The 23,664-nt window shown below is 52.4% G+C and overlaps 1 protein-coding gene across 1 annotated transcript; it reads right to left on the reverse strand.

Moving 5' to 3' along the window:
• Positions 1-796: 796 nt before the first annotated feature.
• Positions 797-18,192, reverse strand: SLC2A10 (solute carrier family 2 member 10). Its single transcript, XM_032350456.1, has 5 exons — positions 18,021-18,192; positions 9,253-10,512; positions 8,476-8,598; positions 6,213-6,348; positions 797-4,161 (listed from the first exon to the last, which is right to left on the reverse strand). Exons 1-5 carry the CDS (start codon positions 18,022-18,024, stop codon positions 4,083-4,085), a joined length of 1,602 nt encoding a protein of 533 aa, XP_032206347.1. The 5' UTR covers positions 18,025-18,192; the 3' UTR covers positions 797-4,082.
• Between the last annotated feature and the right edge of the window lie 5,472 nt (positions 18,193-23,664).

The following is a 23,664-nucleotide window of genomic DNA, read 5'->3' on the forward strand; positions in this document are numbered from 1 at the left end:
GCACATGTGGGGTCATCTGCCTGGGATGCTCGTCCCCCAGATCTTTCTTTCTTAAGACTTATTTATTTATTTTAGAGAGAGATCATGACCTAAGCCAAAACCAAGAGTCAGTTGCTTAACTGATTAGGCCATCTATCCCTCCCACCCAAAAATAAATTAATAAAACTTCCTCTTAAAATACATTTAAGTTGAAAAGCAATTCACTTTTTTTTGGGGGGGGGTAAGATTTTATTTATTTATTTGTTAGAGAGAGAGCACACACAAGCAGGGAAAATAGCAGGCAGAGGGAGAAGCAGGCTCCCCACCGGGCAAGGGACCAACAGGGGACTCAATCCCAAGACGCTGGGATCATGACCTGAGCCAAAGGCAGATGCTTAACTGACTGTACCACCAGGTATCCTGAAAAGCAAATCACTTTAAAGAAAATTAGTCAGTAAGGAGTCTGTGTAGTGTCATTTGGCAAACGGCAGGAAGGTACTCTGATGGGCACACGTGTGAAAAGGCTGCACATAATACTGAGTTTTGAAAATGCTTTCCTGGGGGCACCTGAGTGGCTCCGTGGGTTAAGACCTCTGCCTTCGGCTCAGGTCATGATCCTAGGCTGCTGGGATCGAGCCCCGCATCGGGCTCTCTGCTCGGCGGGGAGCCTGCCTTCCCCCCTCTCTCTGCCTGCCTCTCTGCCTACTTGTGATCTCTGTCAAATAAATAAACAAAAATTAAAGAAAGAAAGAAAGAGAGAGAGAAAGAAAGAAAGAAAGAAAGAAAAGAAAGAAAAGAAAGAAAAGAAAATGCTTTCCTGAAGTGATTCTGAGATTATCTGGGAAAAAGAGAACTTCCCATCACCCGTCCTGGAGATCATGGAACAGACCATGCATCTTCTCTGGTTAAAGACTACTGGGCACCTAGTAGGTACCACACATTTTTAGGTTTCTTTGACGCCCTCCCCCCAATTATGTACGGCCACCTGGTTCCTGCCCTCTCCATCCTCCTCCTCCTGGGCCAGACACTCCCGGGGGGGCGCTGCTGGGACTGAACCATTTGTGGGCACCAATGGTCCCTGCTCGTAACTCGTGATTGATATATGTCATCTCTAAATAGTTAACAGTATCATCCCTGTTACACAGATGAGCCATCACCCGAGTCCCACACCTAACTGTGCCAGTTCTGTATGTTTGAGATACGAACCCTTTCTTCCCTCCATGATGCATCCTCCATGTTCAAGAACACCTCCTCTGACTCATTCAATTCACGCTGCTGGGCTACTCGATGGGCTTGGCATTGATTTCCAAAGCCATGACTCTTTACAGAGATTAAGCTGGGGGCTTCCGGAATGCAGAGGAGAGGAATGCCTCAGAGGGAAAGTTACCAAGAGCCGAGGCACAAACGGAAGGCCATGCATGATTCAGCCACAGGCGTGTTCTGTTGAGCTTAAAAGCTACTTTTCACTTAAGAATCAGCTGCCGTTATGAATAAATCAGGAAACTTTGCATCAAGGTCTGAACTTCTGGATTTCCTTGCAAGTACAGATGGTCAGGCCATGATGGGCACGGCAGGCGCCAGCTGGAATTGGTCAGCTCTCCCTTTTACAGAGGGCCTGTGTTCGCCATTTTCCACAGACCTCACTGCTCCCTGTTGTCTTACCACAGGGGTCTAATCGTTTACATTCCCTGTCTGACCACTGAGTGTGTAACCCTGACCACTCTAAGATTAGTCTAAGCATTCTCTAGGCTGACAGGAAAGGGGAATTGAGAGAGTCCTGGGGGTCTTTGTAGAGACATTTGGATCTGGAGGCCCCATGAGGTCAGATAAAAGGAGTGGCGTGCTGGTAAGTGTGTGTATAGATTTTATCTGTTTATTACACAAAATTCACAGATTTACAACTAATAACACTCTCGTAAATATCCTTTATACATTCTATAGAGCCAACTCATTCTTGCAGATGAATTTATTTGTTGCCAAATTCTTGTATCCAAAACCAACTATCACTGCAATTTTGCCATCAGTTGACAAAAACAGACCAGGAATAAATGCGGGACAGCAATCCGACTCAGCAAAGGAGCCCCTCCCGTCTCGTCTCTGCAGAGCGGGCGTAGTTTCGACGGGAAGGCGTTGTTGACGTTAATGAGTCAGACGAAAGTAAAACAAGGAAGATGTGGGTCAGAACACCTTCAGAGATGATGTGAGCCACCTGTATGTTGCTTTGGGCAATAGCATTCGAAAGTGAAAGACTATTCCCTCAATTCTTAGGGCCACTCGCCATGTCTCAGCTACAGACTTGACCGACACACGCGCAAGGTTAATTTACATTATTAACATTTTATCCATCACACGCTTAAGGCGGGAACATCAAGGAAACAACAAGTCAAGCTGCCTTGTAGGGTTCCCCCATCCCTGTGGTGCCACGTCACCCCCGTGGGCATGATGACGCCTCGTACCCAGAATCGGGAGACGCGGAGGATCTCCCCTGTGTCTCTCCTAAGACAGACTACATGCATGTCACCTCAGGAGCCCAGATGACAGTAAAATGTAGCAAAGTAAGGAAGTGATGAGGTTTTAGTATTTATTACTTTGGCTTTTAATATAACTTATTGAAATATTCCATCATTTAAAAGGAGTTTTAAATTTTTAATTAAAAGTTATCTTTAAATTAAAGTTTTAACTTTTTAATTTAAAGTTATCTTTAAATGGCTGTTTAACAGCCAGCTGGCCAAAGTCCCGAAAATGTAAGAAGGGGCTCTCACAAGGTAAGGAGGGGCCTCCTGCCCATCACTGGGTGCAAGGGAAGCATCTAGAACCAGAGGAGAGAAGTCGAGAGTCCTGTGGGTATGGAGCAGGCATGGACGACAAAGCGTCATCCCACACCGGCTCCCCAGTCTGCTTCAGCTCTTCATTTTCCCCAGCATCTGGTACCTCACTCCTGCCAGGCCCTTCCTCTGGTGACTTCCAGCCTTCTTGCTCAGTCTCCATCTGACTCACCTGTCAGGGTCTGACCCTGAACAATGTCCCACAGGTGGGGACCTGAGTAACACGGTGAGCAGAAACCTCACCCCCCCACCCCCACCCTTCCCTGCCAGGCCCCAACTAGCTGAATAAGACCAGCTGCAGACCCCCCTGCAGGAAGACAAGGGTTAAGTACACCCCGGGGGCCTAATCATCCCCATTCTGCAGATGCGGGACCCGAGGCTAGTGAGAACTGTTAGCAAGCCAAGTTCAACAGCGGCCAGGAGACACGCAATGCCAACAGCCGGGCTTGTTGGCCTCCAAACCCACCTCCGTTCTGCAAAGCTTTCCTGCATATTCTGGAAACAGCTCCTGGAGCTGGCTTCATGCACCGTGGAAGCTCTTGGGTTTTAGTGCCCACGATTCTGGAATTCTATTTATGGCTGGCTCCCCTAATTAAAACTGACTTCACTAAAGAGATGGCCCACCACTTAGGAGGAGGGGCCATGCTGAATACGCGCTATCTTAGCAGCACTTAGAATTCCAGCTCATTGGCAGAGGAAGCGATCTTAAGAACTCCTTGGTCCGGGTTGCCCATTATACATATGGGGAAAACTGAGGCCTATGGTCATACAGCCATGACACCAGAGAAGCAAGGTTGGAACTCACGCCTCTTCTCCCTCCACCAGTCCGAGTTGCTGGTGAATGACAAAAGCAGGCTTCCCCTCACCAGAAAGTCCCAGCCAGATGGGAAAACAGAGCAGAGAATATAGTCTCCTCATCTGGATTTGGGGGTGAGGCCAGAGGAAACTTCCTTCCAAGGCTGGGATCTTAGAGGTTCTTTGAGAAAGCAACAGCCTCCATGAGATGTTGTCATTATAAGTACTGCGGGGATGTGCAAAGACGCGGGGACACTGAGGCAAGAAGGCAGATCCTCAGGACCCCTCAGAGCCTGAGAGTCAAAAGGAAGACATTTGGGTTCTCAAACTTTCTCCTCTTTCACCTGGGCCCAAAGACCTCCTCTGGAGCAGGGATGACTTACAGGACCTCCGAGAACTCGTGCTCCAGGGGCCAGGCAAGCAGGAAACTGGAGACTATCTGCTAAAGCCATGGTTCCAGCATCTTCCAGGCAGATGAGCTCTTCAAGAGGCTGCAGAGACCTCAATGCGGGTGTATGGAATGCGGGCAGACCTCCGCCTGGGGCCAAAGCTCAGGGCAAACCTGTCAAGCAGAGAGTAGAATGTCTCTGTCTCTGCGGACTCTGAACTCAGGGACTCATATCTGAACTATAGGGACTGAAGCGAGGACTGCCAGACCCTGGCAACGCCCCCTTAATTTTCTGTCTCCTCCTAAAGTCATGGCAGACTCAGCTTCCTTGCCCCACAGGTTGGCCCAGGCTCTGCCATGTGACCCCGAGTCCCCAGGTCCAGCCTGACCCTCCCCTCAATTACCTCCTGCTTTCTCCCAAAGGTGGCTTCTACCTGCCTTTCTGCCTCCTTAGCGCCTCATCCCAGAGGAGGGGTTCTGGAATCTTCTCCCAAGAAAGTCAGGATGGCAGAGATTCCAGATGGCTCCTGGTATCTGTATCCCCCCCTTATGCCTAGTAACAGTACCCTTGAATTTTAGTGGAGCACGGGGCTCCCCAAATGAAAGCACCTGTTTCTTAGCCTCCCCCGCACGTAGGTATAGCCAGGTTCTGTCCAAAGGATGCTGGTGGATATGACAGGTGCCTTTTCCAGGCTTTGTATCCCCTTTCTCCCTTCCCTCTTGTAGGCCTGTGGTGGCTCTCCGTCATAGGCCATGTGGGAAAGGTCATTATCAAAGATGCGGCAGAGCACCCAGAGAGGAGGAGCCTGGGACCCTGGATGACCTCTCGAAGCACAGCCGCCACCCCAGCCCTGGACCCCCCACATTGAGACTATCCTGAGCAACCAATCTACTTCCTAACCAAAAGGATTGGGTCGCCAAGGGGCCTGTGGAGGGGTCAGCCAACACACTGGGGTGTTCCACTGGCAGAGATCCCTCTGGGGTGGAATGGAGCAGGTTAAAGGCTTTTACACTGGACCAGTTCTGCATCCCTTCAGGGGCTGGGGGGTGGGGGTGGGACTTGGCAGGCAGTGCAGGAGGCAAGTTCTGACTCCCGCTTAGAATGATTTATTTTTTCAGTCATTTAGGGCCTCCTAGGAATAGAACGGGCAGTTAGGTGCTGACGACTCCCCTTACTACAAGAAGGAACCAGGGGCATTTGCCAAGGATATGTAGGATGGTAGTGTTTTTGGGTGTCTTCTGATGCTCCTATTATTCTCTTATTTGAACAGCCAAGGCCCCATGATGCTAAGATTCTCAACTCCTCTCTATGATCCAAAGACCTTACATGACTGAGCTCCTGCCAACTTGGCTGATCTGATCTTTTACCCCTCCTGGCCACCCTCCCTCCCTCTGTTCCAGCCACACTGGCTTCCTTGGGGTTCTTTGCATATGCAGGATACACTCCCAACCTCAGGGCCTTTGCACCTGCTGTTCCCTTTACCTGGAATTCTCCTCCCCCTCATCTTTACATGGCTGTCTCCTTCTCACGAACTGAAATTACACCTTCTCAGTGAGGCCTGTCCTCTCTGGCCTCCCACTCTAATTTAGCCACAACCCCCACTGTTCCCCACTCTTACAGTCAGGCCTTCTCAACCTATTGCCTTATTTCATTTTCTTCAGATACATATCACTAGCCAAATGCTCTTGTTGCTGCATTTGTTGGCTTGTTTGTTTTCTGTCCCCCTTCTCCACTAGAATGGAAGCTCCATGAGGACAAGGACCTTGCCCATCTTACCTGGCCACATTTCCCAAGATCCACACATGGCCTGGCATGTAGTAAGGACTTAAACACCAGCTGAATGAGTAGATTAAGCCCGCAGTTCTGCGTGTGTACCTTTAAAAGGCCACGGTTATACTATTCTCTATTCTCTAAGCTCTATTCTCTAAGCTTCCAAGACTCTAAGATTCTGCTACTCTGACCTCATGCGATTCCGTAACTGCATGCTTTTGAAATTCCCATGAGCTGGGACTTGAAGTCCAGTGAAACTCTGCTTTAGGAAGACACAACTCCAGGAAAACAGCTCCCTTACGAAGACAAGACAAAATGGACAGTGTCCAGGCACTGTAACATGGACAGGAGGAGGAGAAACACACCCTCTTGGAAAGGGAAAGTACACGGAGTAAACCCTGAACGGATTTGCTCAGGATATGCTGAGTCCTTTCCGAGCCCTGTGTCCTCTTACCTTCTCTTCTGGAACTGCTGGTCTATCTCTGCCAAGGACTGGCCTTTTGTTTCAGGGACAAATGCATAGATGAAGCCCAGGCCGAGGACAGCAGTCAGCCCATAGAGCAGGAAGGTCCAGGACAAGCCAATGGCACCTGGGAACAGGAGGGCGGAAGCGTGGGCAGGGGCACAGCTTGGGCCTAATGGCTGGTTCCAGGGTGAGCAACGCCAATCAGTTCACCCAAAGCACATTCTCCAGATGTTCGATGTGCAGAATTACGACAACAAGCTGTCAGATAAGCGCCTTAAAGCAGGAGCCTGACTGGCTATCCCAGAGGCAGGCAAAGGGCCAGGGCCCAGACCCGCAAACACAGGCGTGGGCATCGGGTTGGTATGGGAAAGTCACCTACCTCTCAGACACTCACCAGACTGAGGTCATAATCTGAAACCATGAATGGAGGGGGCAATGGCATTCACTTCAACAGCAGCATAACTACAGGACCCCGCCTCGGCCAAGCCCAGCCCCGAAACTAAAACCAAACTGGTTATTGGGTGAATGAAGTGACTGTCCAGGGAACAGAGTTTCAGCCCGTGTAGCCTGTGTCTGACTCCCAGCCGGCTCCCAAGCCCTCGCCTCTTCCAGGAGCCTCGGGTGAAGGCCCAGGACGACCCTGGCTCCTGTGAAGTCCAGCAGCCCAGGGCAGAGAAGGACTTTGCTGAGGCAGAAGCACAGATAACCTTTCAGAGTCATGGCCATTCTCACCTGTAGAGGTCGTGGCCTCTGAGCACCCTCCCCTGACCAGGCAGGTCTCCACTTCATCCTCACACCAGCGGGGAGAGAGCTAGACTGGAAGTGAGCGGGGCTCGGTTCTAGGGTTCTCACTGCCCCGGGGGGCTTGGGAAAGACGGGCAGCCTCATGTGAGAAATGGGCATGGGAAGGGTCTGGTACCATTCTAGTAAGCCCCTCCCTCCTCCTTTCCTTTCCTCCTTCCCCCTCCCTCTCTCCCTTTCTTCCTCATTTACTCCACTTAAAGGGGAGGCTTGAAGACTGAGGCAACAGGAAGAAGCTTGGCTTCCCTAAGAAGGGGTTGGGGGGGTGGGGCTGGGACCCAAGCACAGTGGACATGAACTTGTACCAGGCTTTCCCACAGCCCACGGAGGGGCGGGCACTGGAGGGGGGTGGTGTTGGTGCTGTGCCTTTGAGGAGGAAATGCTTGGCTGCAGAAAATGGGGGCATAACTGAGCCCTAAGAACTTGTGTGCCTTGGGGCTCACAGGGAAGGAGCCTCTCCCACGTGGCTCCTTGGGCCAGGAGCATCTTAGCGACTCAGAGACCCTTTCCGGTGTTCTGGGCGGAGATCATTCCCACCGCACCCCACCATGGCTCAGATGGGGCTCGAATGCGAGGTAGGAAGAGAGAGCGTCACCCAGACTAGATATGAGATCAGCGCGTCACCCACACTAGAAGTGTCCTGCCGGAAGGTGGGCACGAGCCTGTTTGAGCCGGTTTAGAATAGAAAAGGGGGCGAAAAGGTGGCGGCCCAGTACCTGCTGGTCTCAGCCACATTCTCACCAGTGAAGGTAGGGACTACCGCCCACTGCTGGGCCTGGAGAATTTTACATTCCGCACAGTTTTATTTACAGAATCGTTCTGCGGCTACAAGAAGGAAATTTTTCAAAAACTCCCCTGCTTTAATGTGAGGGCTTTCGGGCTACAATAAAAACAATGGACGTCTGTGTGTGTGCATGCGCGTGCACGTGTGTGCAAACGCGTGTGTTGTGGGGGAGGGACCACAGGTCCACACTCGGGCCTCCAGACTCCCCCATCCCCCCACCGGGACCTTGTTCCCTCCCCTACTACACCAATCAGAGCCGGCTTCCAGACAGAGGCTCTTCCCCCTCCTTCAACTTTGACTCCCAGGCTGTCAATCAAGTCGGCCCCCTCATTGATGGGGCCCGGAATTATCAGGGGTCGAAGCCTCGAGGGTCATGTCTTCCCTTGTCTTTGTCTGCCAGCCTCTGTCCCCACTTTGCTGATACTAGCACCCCACTTTTCCTTCAAGGAACCATCTCCCCCACATCTGTCCACATGGTTGGGTGAAGCTGACCCCCACCCACCCTGACTCCAGGGGCTGGTACATGCCCCAGGCCTGAGCATCAGAACCTTGCCGCCTTCCAGCTGCGGATGGCCATGCAACCTTGCTGAGCCAAGAAGAGCCCACCCAGGCCACTGTTCCTGGAACAGAAGGACCTGGACCATGGACTTAGGTCAGAGGACTCACCGATGAGGTCAAGGAAGGAGAGGCTGACAAGGAGGTTGGTCGCCCAGTTGAAGCTGTTGCAGAAGGCGAAGGCTCTGCCTCGGATCTCCACGGGATAGATCTCGCTGAGGACAAGCCAGGTCACTAGGACAGGAACGCAGGGAAGACTCATGGGCTGGGGCGGGAACCGGGGCCTGGCACCCATGGTCCAGCGGGCAGCCCCCCAACAATGTGACTCATCAGAATCTCAGGCCCCGGGACACCCAGTCCTCCCCCGGCCTCCCCCACACCGCTGCAAGAAACCTTTTCTCCTTCCCTCCCTCCGTCCCTCCTTTTTTAAGATTTTATTTATTTGACAGAGAGAGAGAGCACAAGCAGGAGAAACAGCAGCAGGCAGCAGGAGAGGGAGAAGCAGACTCCCTGCTGAGCAGAGATTCCAATGTGGGGCTCAATGCCAGGACCCTGGGATTATGACCTGAGCCATGCAGGTGCCCCCAGAACCCCTTCCGAGTAAACCCGTTGAGTGTTCTACCCAGGGGCAAACTCAAGTTTCATGAAGCCTGAAACTTAAATAATTAGGGACCCTTTATAAGAAAATTAAACAAAAGCCTACGAACAGAAAATTAGGCCCCTGGAAGGAGTGCCCGCATCAGCAAGGAGCCCTAAAGTGTAAGCTTCCCTGGCATTTCGGTCAAGCCACCTCCAGTGTCCCTCTGAGACCCTGACTGACAGGGTCCTCGACCTTCCCGCTGGGGGGGGGGGGCGCTGCAGAGTCACTCCCAGAGATCACCCGCCTACCTGGTCCAAACCCGAAGGAGAAGGCGCTCACGAAGACCATCATGCAGACCAGCGCGGCCCAGTGCAGTGCGGCGCGCTCCGGGGCGGAGGGGGGCGTGGGGGTAGCGGTGCCCAAAACAGGCCACGGAGGGGCTGTGAGGGTCTTGATTTTCTTAGAGGCTGGCAAGCCTGGCTCCCCTGGGTTCTGGCGGGTCGTTGGTGGGGGGTGTGGAGTGACAGGCCTCTGGGGCAGGCTCGAGTCTCCAGGGAGGCCAGACGGCCCGCTGGCGTTGGGCGCAGCCAGGCAGCCTGGGCCGGAGTCCATGGGCACAGCCAAGCTCACGAGGCCGATGCCACTGACCGAGAGGGCCATGAGGGCACAGCCAGCCAGTAACAGCGCCCTGCGGCCCGCTCGGTCCACCAGCCCCAGTGCCATCAGTGTAGCCACCACCTTCACGGCGCCGAGCCCCACGGAAGCCAGCACGGCGGAGGAGGCCCCACGGAAGCCAACCGAGTGGAAGACGGTGGAGGCGTAGCATAGCACATTGGGCTGCCCGGTTAGCTGCTGGAAGATCACCAGTCCCAGGCCCACCACGGTCCGGCCTCGCATGTTATCCCGGGCCCTGAAGAGGTCCAGAAGGGAGTAGCTCGGCCTCGCCAGCTTGGGGGCCTCACTTCCCTGGAGAGGAATGAGGTCCCTGCAGGGTGCAGCCTCAGTGGTACCAGCAGGGAGACAGGAGAGGCTGAGGGACTGCAGCAGAGCAGGAGCCACGGCCCAGCCGAACATATGCCTCCACCCCCCGGGGACACCAGCCAGGGCATAGTTGAGTGCATAGGACAACAGAATCCCCAGGGTGATGCCGGCCTCATAGAGGGACACCAGCACTCCCCGCTGCCGTGGCCCCACCAGCTCCGCCACATAAATACAGCAGGCCATGGAAGAGAGGGAGATGGCAAAGCCAGCCACCAGGCGGCCCAGGACCAGCCAGGCCAGGGACCCAGCCAGGCCCAGGCTCACACTGCCTGCCAGGAGCACTGCATTGCTGCCGAGGATGGCTTGTTTCCTGCCATAGCGGTCGATGAGGACGCCTCCCACCAAGGAGGCCAGGAGAGCCCCCAGGAGCAGGCTGCCCACCAGGAGCTCCTGCTCCAAGCAGGATAGCCCAAAGTCAAGCTGCAGGGGCAGCAGGGCGCCTGATATGACCGCCAGTTCGTAACCAAAGGTCAAGCCACCCAGCAGAGACACAGAGGCACACAGGGGCAGGAGCAGGTGGGGACGGCCTGGAAAACAAAAGCAACAGGAGCAGAGTTCAGGATGGTTCCTTGCCACAGCATCCATCCCTGAACTTCCCCTCCATCTGTCAAGCCCTCCTGTATCCATCCAGCTACCCACTCTGTTCCCCTGTCCATTCACCTATTGATCTATCCATCTCTCATCCACCCATCCACTCCTTCCTTCCTCCACCGCCCCTCCACCCCACTACTGTCATTCGTCTCTCTACCCACTGATCCACCCACCACCCATCCATCCATCCACGCCTCCCTGCATCCCTCCATCCGTCCATCACTTCACCTGGTCACTGACCCACTCCACCCACTCATTCACTCTTCCACCTCCTCCGGCATGCGTTCATGCATCCATCCACTCACCCATTGTCTAGCCATCCTCTTCATTCTTCATCTGTCTCCTCCATTCCTCCGTCCTCCAGCCGCCCACTCCACCCATTTATCCAGCCGTCCACCGGCCCATGCACACATTCATGCATCCATCACTGGTCCTCCATCCATCCATCCATCCATCCATCCATCCATCCATCTCATCACCCATCCACCCCCTCATCGTCCATCCATTGGCTCCAGCTAGCACACACTCATCCATCCATTCGTCCATTCAAATACTCTGAAATTCACCATCCATCTGTTTCTTGATGCATCTCCCCAAAATACAGCCATTCAGCCACCAGTCTTTGTATTCCGTCCCCTGTGTCCGCATCCACACACTTGCCCATCCTTCCATGCATCCGCCCATCCAGTCATTCAAAAACTTACTTATCTGGCATCTACAACATGCCAGACAGTGTTCTTGGAGCTGGCAATACAGTGGTGTTGCCAAGCACCTGGTATTCTAGTAGGAAAAGGCAGACAATAAGTAAATCTATATATAACTTCAGGTGGTAATAGATGGCATTCTGAAAAGCAGGGAAAGTAGATTTGAAAAGGATGGAGAAGTTCTGGGTTAAATAGGGTAGTCAGTTAAGACCTCTCAAAGAGAGAAGATTTGAGCAGAGATCTGAATTGAGTGAGAGTGAGTGAAAGCCATGTAAAATCTGGGAGAAGAACATTCTAGACAGAAGGAACAGCAAAAACAAAGGCCCTGAGGCAAGACAGTTTTTGGTATGTTTGAACAATAACCACTAATATTAATAGCCAGTGCATACAGGACACGAAGTGCCAGGCCCTGGTTTAAGAACTTTACACACATTTACTCATTTAATTCTTTTTTTTTGTTGTTCTTAAGATTTTATTTATTTGTCCGAGAGAGAGAGCAGGGAGCTCGATGTGGGGCTCGACCCAGGACCCTGGGATCATGATCTGAGCCAAAGGCAGATGCTTAAGAACTGAGCCACCCAGGAGCCCCAACAACGAATTTCACATAAAGGGCCCCCTCAGGTGATTCAAGGGAAATGTGTGCTTCTTTTTTGAAAGCCTGGGAGTTGCAGGCAGCATGGTAGGTGACAGCAGCCAGCGAAGTAGAGAAGAGGTTACAGGAGGCTCCGGGGCTGGAGGTGATTTCAAAAGGGAGGGCAGGGAAAGGCCAGGTCTGACTGGTTCCATGTGCTTATGAGTCACAACCATCAATCAATGTTGTCCAGGAAAAGCTGCCTCTTCAAATCCCCTGGAGGAGGACAGATGAGCAAGCAGCCCAATGCAGGATTCCGTCCCAGAACCCTGGGATCATGACCTGAGCCAAAGGCAGACATTCAATTGACTAAGCCACCAAGGTGTCCCTACCCATTTCCTTTTTACAACAACCCTAAAACACATTATTATTAGCATCATCGTCCAAGGCTCAGAGATGTTAAGAAACTTTCTTATGGTCACACAGCAAGTGCGTGACTGATGCAGCTGGAGAGTGCTGGCTTTTAATCACTGTGTTTTCAGTAAGGTCAGGGTGGCCAGAACCATAGGAGATAATGAGGCAGAAGTAGGCAGGGGCCAGGTCACATGGAACTTTTTAGGTCATGAAGAAAATAATGAATTTCATTCTCAGTGGATGGAAGCAAGTGTTGGGAGGCTTGAACTGGGCAGAGGGCGTGGTCACCAGCACATATGGCTCCTGAGCACTTAACATGGGCTCACGTGATGAAGGAACTGAATTTAAAATTGTATTTAATTTTCATGAATTGAAATGTAACAACAGCCACATGTGGCTTGCAGCCCCCATACTGGCAATGCAGGTACAGGTTACTCTTAATGCTTAATTCCCATACTTGCCCTTACATACTTCTAGAAGCATCTAGATTAATAAAGCAGTATCTATCTCACTCACACCCATCCTGGGCCTGACAAGAACATTCATAATACTGCAGCCAGATTCACTGAGTGTTTTCTCTGAATCAGGCACTGCTTTGAGCACTTTAAGTGCAATAACATCTTTAATTTAATGTAACTTCATGGGTTGGGCTTTTGAATTATTTATAAATGAACAAACGGACCATCAGAGGTGAAGTGGCTTGTCTACGGTCAAAAGTAGCAAGGAGCTGAACCTAGATTCAAAGCCAGGGGGTCTGGTGCCACAATCCGCCCCCTTAACCACCCCATTTCCAGACCTTGGCATAGTATAACTTAGCGCTGGCTTCTCCTACCTCTACCTCTCCCCGTGTCTGTTAGGCGATTTTTGTGTAGGGGGAGGAGTTTCGTGGGTGGAAGGCTCAGTGCCCATTTCTGCTCACCCTTCTCCCTCCCACCCCGCCCTCCTGGGTACTCAGCCCCTCCTTTCCCTGGCTGGCCGTGTGCTTCCTGTTCAGGACCATCAGTGAGACCCTAGGAAGATGAGGGGGTCCTGCCCTGTCTTCACCTCCCTTTGCCCCTTCTCCCTCGGTTCCTGGAGCTTGCTGCCAGAAGGGAAGGTTCCCTGAAGCCATGTGAGGCAATTAAGTGAAAACAGAATTTGTTTGCCATTTCCTCAGTTCCTCTGGAGCTGAAAGGAAACCCAGCCAAGGGGCTCAGAGGCCAAGTTAACTGTCCACAGGTCCTGCTGGAAAATGCACCGGGGCAGATTCAGGTCACAGTGGTTAAGAGCAGAGGAGCAAAAAGAATAGTGAAATAAAATAGTAATAATAACCGGCGTCATTTATGGCGCAGCTCCCCTGTGCAAAGACTTTAGTCTCTCAACTCATCTTTGTAACAACCCCAATAGCGAACCAACAGTGTCTCATACAACGATGAAGGACAGCCCCCAAGGAGTCAGGGTCATTAGAAAGACTAGGGAAGCACATTCCCTTCCTTACGCTTTCCTGGCTCCCACGACCTCTGCTAAGTCCTAGCTCCTTCTCATGTCCTCCCAGGCCCTACCTGAGCTGGGGGCCGCAGCCCAGCTCCTCAGTCACTTCCCCTCCCCCAACTCTGTCCCCACTTCCCCTCCCCCTCAATCCCCCCCCCACTTGTTCCCAGCACACACCATCCATTTTCATGTCCCTCTGCCCTCCCCTGCACCCCCTGTGCCCCCCCCCCCAGGCCCACTCGTCGTCCCCAGTCCCAGCTCGCGGTCACCTCCCGGAAGGAAGGGCCTGGAGTTGTACATCTCTGTTCTCTGGCATCCCCCGCCCTCTGTTGGGGCACTGCCTTTCCCTGTGCTTTTTCTCTCAGTCTCCTGGTTTGGGTACAAAGGACCGCCCCCACCTCCGCCCCCACTGCCTAGCTCCAGGGCCATGTCCCTGACCCAGATCTGGCCAACCAGCAGGTTCCCAGGCCCTGGGAAGCGATGAAAGCCACGTGGCTGACTTTGGGTCAGTGTGTTTGCTCACCAAAGGCACTAAGCTGGTAGTTTACCTGCCTGGGGCCGCTTGGGGCCATCTTCTCCCTGGGGGGTCCCTGACAACCCTGTCCGAGCCCCAGCTCCTGAATCCACGGACTTCTCAGTGACTAAGAAATATCCCTTTCTCCTTTGGTCCTAATTTTTGCTTTTCTTTTCTCTCTCCCCTCCCCTCCCCTCCCCTCCCCTCCCTTCCTCTCCCCTCCTCTTCTCTCTTTTTTTGCTTGAGGTAAACCAGGGGCGGCCCTGGCTAATCCCTCCAAGCCACACTTTCCCCGTCTTACCAACTCGGCCTCCCCCCTTCACGGGCTGACACCATCTCAAGTTGGCTGCCGAGTCTTCCTCATTAAACCGGGCGGGGCAGCGATGGAGACTTCCTGTCTGTGCCTCCTGAGCCCCAGCCCTGTCCTGATGCCCCAGGGGGGCTCCGTAAGGTTTCCGCCTCCTGAACCGAGGACCGAGTTGGGGGACTAGGGAGGTGTCAGCACGTGGCCTCCCAGGGGCCATGTCAGATACACTTGAACCTGGCCGAATGCTGTGAGAGCCCTCCCTCTCCACTCCCCTCTTTTCCTCTGGTCTTGGCTCAAATATCCCCTTCTAGGGAGGCCTTCTCTGGCCTAAAAAGACCAAGCTCCCCATCACACCCGGCACTTCTAATGCCCATCCCTGCTGGTTTTCCTCCAAGGTACTTCTCACGTCTGAAAGAACTATATGTCTCACATATTTATTGTTCTCTCCAACCAGAATGTTGACCCCAAAGGAATAGGAATTTTTTTTTTTTTTTTTTTTGTCCTTAGCTGTCTCCCCCATGCTGAGGACACTTCCTGGCGCTCAGTAAATACTTGTTGAATAAACAGAAGCTTGCATGAAGGGGCTCTGGGGGCTTAGGGAAGCCAGAGAGGAAGAGTTCTAGCTCTAGAGACAGAGGTCTCTTTGGAGAGGTCTAGGGCCTGGAAGGGGCCAGACTCCACAGGAGTGAATCCTGGCCCCCCAAATAGGGCCTAGCCTGGGTTTGGAAACTGCTCCCCCTTTCTATTAATTATCTGTCTAGGGCACCTGGGTGGCTCTGTCAGTTAAATGTCTGACTCCTGGTCATGACCTCAGGGTTGTAGATCCAGCCCCACAACAGGCTCTGCATTGAGCTTGGAGCCTGCTTAAGATTCCTCTCTCCCTACCCTCTGCCTCTCCCCCAGCTCTCACACGGGCGTGCGTGCACGCACACACACGTGCGCGCTCTCTCTCTCTCTCTCTCTCTCTCTCCCTTTCTAAACAAACCAACAAAAGGTTGTATGTGAAGTTGTCTCACACTGGAGAAAATCCCTTAATCCTCTAAGCCCCTCACTGCAGAGGACAGAGCTTCCCAGGGAGAGAATCAGGGAGCAAGGGAAGGGGAAAGAAGTCAGGTTTCGGAGGTTTGGATGTATCACCGGCTGTAAGTCCCAGGGAGCCTCTTGTTGGTGACACCAGAACAGTCTCCCCACCAGAAGTCACAATGCATTGGGTCCCTTCCCTGCCAGAGAGCTGCGACGGCTCTCCCTCAGGTTCCAGGGAGAAACGAGAGAGACACTGAACTCTGCTACTATCCTCAGCCAGAGGGCTGGTTTCCAAACGTCCCAACATGGCTAATACTCCCAGAGCACTCACCACAGCCAGCCTGCCTCTCCTACGGGAAGCCGTATCTGCATCAGCTGACTTAATTCCTACAGCAAACCCGTGACCCAGGCATGGCTGTCATTCCCATTTTACGGATGAAGTAACTGAGGCACAGAGAGGTGAAGACACTGCCCAAGGTGACAGTTTGTAAATGACAGAGCAGGGACTGCACTGACTCCAGGGTCCCCATACTAGATGTGGTAAAAAAAAAAAAAAAGGAAAAGAAACAGAAAAGCTCGCATGCGCAGACCATTTGCCACATGTAGGTGGTGAGCCCAGCCCTTTTGCTCATTTGCTCCCGTCATTCTCTCTGCAGCCTTGTGATAGCATCTTTTATGGGGGGCGGGGTCGTATCACAGATAAGGAAGCTGAGAGTCAGAGAAGTAGACTAGACGGTGCACCTGGAAGTGGGAGGATGGGGGCTGGAATCCAGGTCTACACCTGGGGCCCAATCCTGGAGAAAGGGAGCCTGGGAAAGCAGCTGGGATGATGGGGAGGACAGAACCTAGGACCAGTTCGTCTGTTCCTCCCTCCCCCGCTTCCACCCACCCCCAGCTCTGCCCTCAGAAGATGCTCAGTCAACAGCCACTGGATTAACTTAGGAGGCAGCAAAGGGATCGCAGGGGCAGGTGCGAGGGTCCAAGGGTAAGCTAGTGATCTTGGGAGGACCTCTCTGGGCCTGTGTTTCCCTCAGGCTCTGGGGCAGTGCACCTTGAGGGTTATGAGCATATACTTTGGAGTCCGAGCTGGAGTTGGTGACCAGTTGTACCATGACTGTGCAGGAGAGGATGGGTGGTACAGTGGTGCAGACTGAAGCCAGAGCACTGGGCTTCTATCCCAGCTTTTCTATGCCATAGCTGTGTGACCTTGGGCAGCTCATCAACCTCTCTGAGTGTCACCATCTACAAATTTGGGTAATAGTAATATCTACCTTATATGCCTACCTATCTTGTAGCCACTGTTAGCTATTAGGATTCTCCACAGAATAATCCAGACTGAATTTCTAAAACACAATTCAGGTCATGTCCCACCCCAGCTTAAACCTCTTCTCCAGCTTCCTATGTCATTTGGAATAAAACCCAAACTTCTCGCCATGGCCTACAAAGTTCTCACAGTCTAGCCCTTGCCTAACTGTCTGACCTCCCTCCCACCCTTGTCCCCTTGCCCACTGTGCTCCAGTCACACTGGCCGTTCCACACCAGCCCACTGGTGCCTCAGGGCCTTTGCATGTGCTATCCCTGCCCCCTTGTTACTCTTTCTCTGACTGTAGCACACCTACTTCTGAGTGATGCCTCCACCCCAGTGCCTCCTACCCTGGGAGACGTTCAGGACCCCCGTAGCTAAAGAAGCTGCTTCCCTCAACATTTTCACACCACCTCGTTTTTTGTATTCCTCAGCATCTTATCACTCTTGGAGATTATTTCATTCATTTACTCCTGTCCAGCTTCTCAACTGGAATGTCAGCCCCACGGAAGACAGGACTGTCATCAGCTTTGTTCACCACTGAGTCCCCAACCCCTGCCACACAGCAGAAGGAGGAACGACTGATGACTGAATGAGGCTCGGGATCCAGAGAGAGAAATGGAAATCCCAGTTTCCTGTAGCAACAAAGCAATACCCTATTCTCCCCGCCACCTCCCCTCCCAGTTGTGGATTCTAATCTTCAGTCTCCCCACATCCAATACGTCCAAGGCAGAGGTTTTGTCTGTCTTGTTCATGGCAGCCTCCCGAGGCCTGGCAACAGAAGTGTGCAGCAAACGGATTCACCAAGTGGCTCGTTTCGGAGCCTCTGTTCCTTTATCTGCCCATCGGAGCATTTTCCCCTGCAGGGGGGAGGCGGGGAGAGGCTGCAAGACTTGAATTGGTCGGGAGAGGGCCTGCCCGGAGTTCGCGCTCAGTGTCAAGTCCAGAGCACTCCCGGCTCACTTTTTTTCTGGGCAGAAAGGAGCAGGGAAGGAAGTGCGCTCGCGTCCCCTACCAGCGCCCGGCCAGGGCCCGCTGTCCCCACCCGACTGGGTCTGGCGGGGGCGGGGGCGGGGGCCGGCGCGCGGCTGGGGTCGCAGGGGCCTCCCCCGCGGGCAGCCCCCGGAGCTCCACTTACCCATGGCGAGCACGACTCCCGCGCGAGCTGGGGGCGCTGGGGCCGGCGCGCATCCCCCCCGCCGGAGTCCCCGCCTCGGCCGCCAACAAACTTTCCGGCCCGCCTCCCGCCTCCGTCCCTCCTCCCAGCCCGCCCGCCGGTTGCGCTGCCGCCACGTAGGCCAACTCGGGCCCCCTGTGCAGGGAGGCGGGACGAGGGGAGCCAGGGACCGCCCCGGGCCTGGCTGGGGGTCCCCACCCACTGACCTCCTCTTGGTCCCCGTCCACCGTCATCCCTGTTGTGGGGATCCCCACACGCTGCCCTCTGCTGTGCTCCCCACGGGAAAGAGCACCCTCGGTCACTGCTGGCCTCTCCAGCCCTTGTACAGACACACACTCACTCACACACACAATCACACGTTTGCTGACCAACCAGGACACTCATATACCCGCTTCAGCCACGCAGACCCGCTCCCCTGGACCACGGTGCATTCATTGGACAATTGGGTTGGGACACCACCGGAGGACCCCCAGGCACTGTGCTAGGTGGTGGGCTGGAAGGACAAGACATTCTTTGTTGTTCTTGTGGAGTTTGCCTTCTAGAGGGGGAAGCGCAGAAATATCTGACTAGTGGCGCCTGGGTGGCTCAGTGGGTTAAAGCCTCTGCCTTGGGCTCAGGGTCCTGGGATGGAGCCCCCCACTGGGCTCTGTGCTCTGCTTCCCTTCCTCTCTCTCTGCCGGCCTCTCTGCATACTTGTGATTTCTGTTTGTCAAATAAATAAATAAAATCTTAAAAAGAGAGAGAGAGAGAGAGAGAGAAATATCTGACTAGTGGTGAAGGCGAGGCAGAGAAGAAAATCAGGCCGCTGGGGTGTACAGGCACAGGTCGCTGCCCCAGCTGGGGGTCTGGAAAGGCTGGGGGGGAAAGTTTGAGCTGAGACCTGAGGTTCCAGGCGGAGGGAAGAGCGAAGGCAAGGACAGCGCCCTGCCGCGGTGGAAGGAGCTTGTGGAGTCTATAAAGAAGAAGGGCTGTGAAGCCACGGTGTCTGGAGCACAAGGTTTGGTCGGAAAAGTGCAGGGAAGGCTTGGCAAGGGCCAGATCTTTTAAGACCTTGGGAAACCAGGGCCGGGAATGTGGATTTTATTCCCATGGACACAAGAAATAACTGGAGAGTTCTAGTAGGTTATAGAGAGCAAGAGCAGAACTACGGGAACCCAAGAGGAAGAGGCTGTTGGGAGTTTGGGAGTTGAGAGAGAGGTTGATTTGGACAAAGGGAATAGCAGCGAGGGTGGAGGCAAGTAGATCCGACGGCAAACAGACTCAAGGACTTAACCCCTGGGAGAGGAGAGGCTTGGGGCAGAGTTCTGTTCTGGGTGTGCGACAGTTAAGTTCTCATTAAGCATTCGTGTGAACATAGGCAAGCAATTCCATATATGAGCGCTAGAAAAAAACCAGACTGGGACACCCCACTAATTCTCCTCAGGCAAAAATGCACTGATAAGGCCTGCATTCACATGGCCACAGGCTTGTCCAGCTTCTCGTGGCATGTTCACACGGACACACTGGTTCATGGGCATCGTGAGTCATGCTCTCACCCAGCAGGGATTGTGTGCCACAGACAGATATAGCCCTCTTGGCAAAAAAGCACCACCAAGACCTTCTGAGCCAGGGGACCCTTGTACAGTTCTGAAAACAACACACCCAGATCCTCAGTAGGGCAATTTGAAAACAGGGCTCCAAAATTCTTTGTTTCTTCCCTTGAAATCTAAGTGGGCTTGCGACTGCTTCAACCAGTAGGTGGCACAGAGTTGGCATTGCTGACTCCTGAGGCTGCGGCACTGGGACACTGGCACTGGGAACCCTGAGCCTCTAAAAAGTCCAACTACCTAGATGCTGCCATGCTGTGAAGAAGCCCAAGGCATAGAAGGGCCATGAGTGGACACACCAGTGGGTGGTCCTCCTCTTGAAGTCATCCAGCCCTGCTTCCAGAACACGCCTTCAGATGATTCCAGCTCCTAGCCATCAAATCTTTCCAGCTGAGGCTCAAGACATTGTGGTGCAGAGACAAGCTGTCCCTTCTGTTTCCAGTCTGGATTCCTGACCCGCAAATCCCAGGAGTATAATCAATGGGTGCTTTTCAGGTGCAAGGTTCTGGAGTAAATTGTTATGCAGCGATAATAATAGGAACAATAGATTATTAAGTGATAATTATACACTTTAAGTATTTTACATGTATTAGCTCACTGTTAACCCTCACAACTGCTTCATGAGATGGTAACTATTACCATTTGCTCCTGTTTTATGAATGAGGAAACTGAGCCAAAGGGAGGTGAAGTAAGGGGCTTGCATAATAAGATCTGTTGTGCTCAAGGACACACACCAGGATGTAGCTGGGCAGGGAGTCAAGCCCACTTATGAGGAAATCGGGCTCTTCTCCACCCCACTCTGTTGCCTTTCCGGGATGGAGAAGAGTCCAAGGAGGCCTCGTGGCCATTGTCACATGACAATTCCTCCTCCATCTGTGAGTATCCAGAATTGTCACCTGGATGTCTATGAGTCCTTACTCAGCTATAAACCCCAAGAGTTAAAGCCAGAAATAGACAAGACGCCTTAATTCATGCTCTAACTGAAACCCATTGTTCTTATTCCTCATTGCACTTTCTTGTACTGATAAAGATGTTTTGCAATGACAGGAACATTCCAATCGCCAGGCCAGAAAAGCTCCAATAGCAAAGGAGTGTCTAGAAGACCACATCCCCTTCTCTGCCCATGATCATGTACTGAACACATACCAACCCCCACTCGTGATCACACACTCCCTGCCAGGTGTCTTGCAGTAGCCCCCTGGTCCTCTCCTTATAAAACCCAGGTGTCTGTCTTGTGGGAGGAGAGGTCAGGTGTTAAGGTTTGAACCTGTCACCAACCATCCCACCGGCTGCCTGCATCCCAAATAAATTTCTCCCTTTCTCTTTCCCAAACCCTGGCCTTTTTGAGTTACTGGCTTCTCTCTCTCTCAAGGAGGAGTTAATCTGCATTCATTTGACAACAGTGTTGGCAGACATAGCCAGGAGCTATGTTTCTGATCTGTCCAGCCCCTAGAGGATCCCAGGTTGGAACAGTGGGTCAGGGCAGTTGCTTACCCCTTGGTTTCCTGAGTTAGTGTGGCTAAGACAGATTGGTGATATGGGGGCCTAGTACACCAAGGCCTGGGCTGTTCCATTTCCATGAGATAACCTACAGAAGCTGTATGTTAGAAAGGGCACGAAGTCCTTAGATGTTCTCGATCTCTGTGGCTCACTTTAAATTCATGAGGATATGCAGGATTGCTGTTGGGCTCTGTCCCTTCTAGAGAATAGAGCATCCCTCTTCACAAGTGAGAATGGAAATGATCTAATGGGTCCTTTCAGTAAGCGTCTTCAAAAATGGCTTCCCAAGAAGGTGGGCAGGGCTGACCAACTTGTTTCTAATACAGCAAAAGTGAAGGATGTCATCTCAGAGATTAGGTCATAAAAAATGGTGATTTCCATCTCGCCCACCCTCTTCTGATCTGTCACTCACCCTCTCTGGCAAAGCCACCTGCCATGTTGTGTGCTGCCCCACGGAGAGGCCCAAAAGGCAAGAACAGAGCGTGGCCTTCAGGAAGTGCCACTCTTTAAATGGTCGTACAAACATACAAAAAAGGAAAGTCCGTGACGATGCCAAAAAGAGATGTCAGCACTCATCAAAGTTGGGTTTCTCTCCTCTGAGAAGTCAAGGATGGCCTCCCTGAGGAAGTGACCCTTGAGCTGAGCCTGCAAAAATGCCTGGATGGGTCGAGGCAACAAAGGGAGGGAAGAGCACTTCTCTTTTGGGAAATAGCGGATGCAAAGGCCCTAACAAAAGAAGGAACCTGGTAAGAATGAGAGACTATGAGAAAGCAAAGGTGTTTGAAGATCAGAGAGCAAATGGGAGCTTGGCCAGAGATGAGCCTAGAAGAGAGACAGAAGGACCTTGTGGGTCTTTAATCCTAAGCGCAATGGGGAGCCATTGAAAGGTTTTAAACTAGGTTTTCCTATGATAGAAGCAAGAACCACTCTGGCCACAGCGAGCCTGGGACTTGTAAATATGTTTGCACAGAGGATTTTCCAAAGGAGGGGTTCAGACAAATTTGGTAACCACGGAGATGGCTATGTGGTCACTAACAATTATGATAATGAAGCCACAAACTTGGGAAACTAGGCGTTGTAAATAGAACTGGTTCTGGGTGAGCTCTGAGTAGTCTGGGCTGATGAAAGCTGCTGGAAACCACATTGTGCCCACACAAAGGGTCTGATGCCTGAGAAGGTGGCATGGCCCGGGTATGAATGGAATGCAGGGGCTGCAGAGCTGAGGGCTGGTGTCATAGCAACCCCTGGACGAAAGGGCCTTTCTTCAGTATTTCAAACAGGGTCCCAATGATGGGGGGAGGAAAATGAGCATAGGAAGAGTGCCATCCATCCCCCAGGCACCCTCACAAGCAACATCTTAATATTTCACCTTAATAAACAATTCTCATGGTAAAACTAGAAATCTGAACCTTAAAGATATGATGCTCGTTTCTCCATCACACGGTGCATCAGGGACTTGAGGCTGCCTCCCCAGTGACGACGCCTGGCTCCCTTCCTCCTTGCTTCCAGAGCAGGTGTCTGTCTGTACAGGCCCAAAATGCCAGATTCTCACTTTTCCAGCTGCCTCGGCAGCTAAAGCAAAGACGCATGGACCATTTGTGGCCAACGTCCTGTGTAGGAAGCTTGGTGGGTGGGAGACGAGGGACTTCCAGCAAGGGGTTTTCTCCCAAATCAAGAGAAGTGTATGGGATGCAGCCCCCTCCTCTTTGGCCAGATGATTTTGTGTTCTCCTAACACGTGTGGAACTTTGGTGGCCGTCTTGCGACCATAAGATGACAAGCATAGGGGCCAAAGCTGAGGCTGACGAAGGGGATGAATACACACATAAAGATAAAAAGACGGAAAGACCTTGGGTCCTGAAAATCATAAAGTGACTGAAGAACACTCGGGACCCCTTACTTCTTATAGTTTTGTTCTGTTGGATAATAAATGAGATTATTATTTATCCTAAATAAGCTATTTAATTGACAAAACTGCTATTTGCCGCTTAAAATATCAAAACCGTGGCAGTCCACTAATTGTCCCATTATAATTCCTCCACTACTTCCTTTTAGTGATATTTTCCCGAAGCTGTAGCTGAGTTCATGACTGCCCTGCTAAAGAATAGGTTTTCCAGGGGCGCCTGGGTGGCTCAGTGTGTTAAAGCCTCTGCCTTGGCTCAGGTCATGATCTCAGGGTCCTGGGATCAAGCCCCGCATTGGGCTCTTTGCTCAGCACGGAGCCTGCTTCCCCCTCTCTCTCTGCCTGCCTCTCTGCCTACTTGGGATCTCTCTGTCAAAAAAATAAGTCATTAAATCTTAAAAAAAAGAAAAAGAAAAAGAAAAAAAAGACTTAAAAAAAAAAAGAAAAAGAATAGGTTTTCCAGCTTCCTTCTTAGCTTCATGGGCCGTGTGACTGAGTTCTGGCCAATAGGATGTGAGTGGAAGTGACTTGTGGAACTCTGGATCGAGTTCTTAGCCAACTGTCGCAAATCTCATCCCTCTTCTTGCCAGCGAGGTGGCGGGGGCAACTGGACTAGA

This window comes from Mustela erminea, chromosome 7 (genome assembly GCF_009829155.1).
Source record: "Mustela erminea isolate mMusErm1 chromosome 7, mMusErm1.Pri, whole genome shotgun sequence".
NCBI classification, from domain to species: domain Eukaryota; kingdom Metazoa; phylum Chordata; class Mammalia; order Carnivora; family Mustelidae; genus Mustela; species Mustela erminea.

Excerpts from the sequence above, each read along its gene's own strand:
- SLC2A10 (XM_032350456.1), bottom strand. Across the intron at positions 8,599-9,252 it reads CTCCTTCGGGTTTGGACCAG|TGACCTGGCTTGTCCTCAGC; the intron begins GTAGGCGGGTGA and ends TTCCTGTCCTAG. Across the intron at positions 6,349-8,475 it reads CTCCTTCCTTGACCTCATCG|GTGCCATTGGCTTGTCCTGG; the intron begins GTGAGTCCTCTG and ends TCCTGTTCCCAG.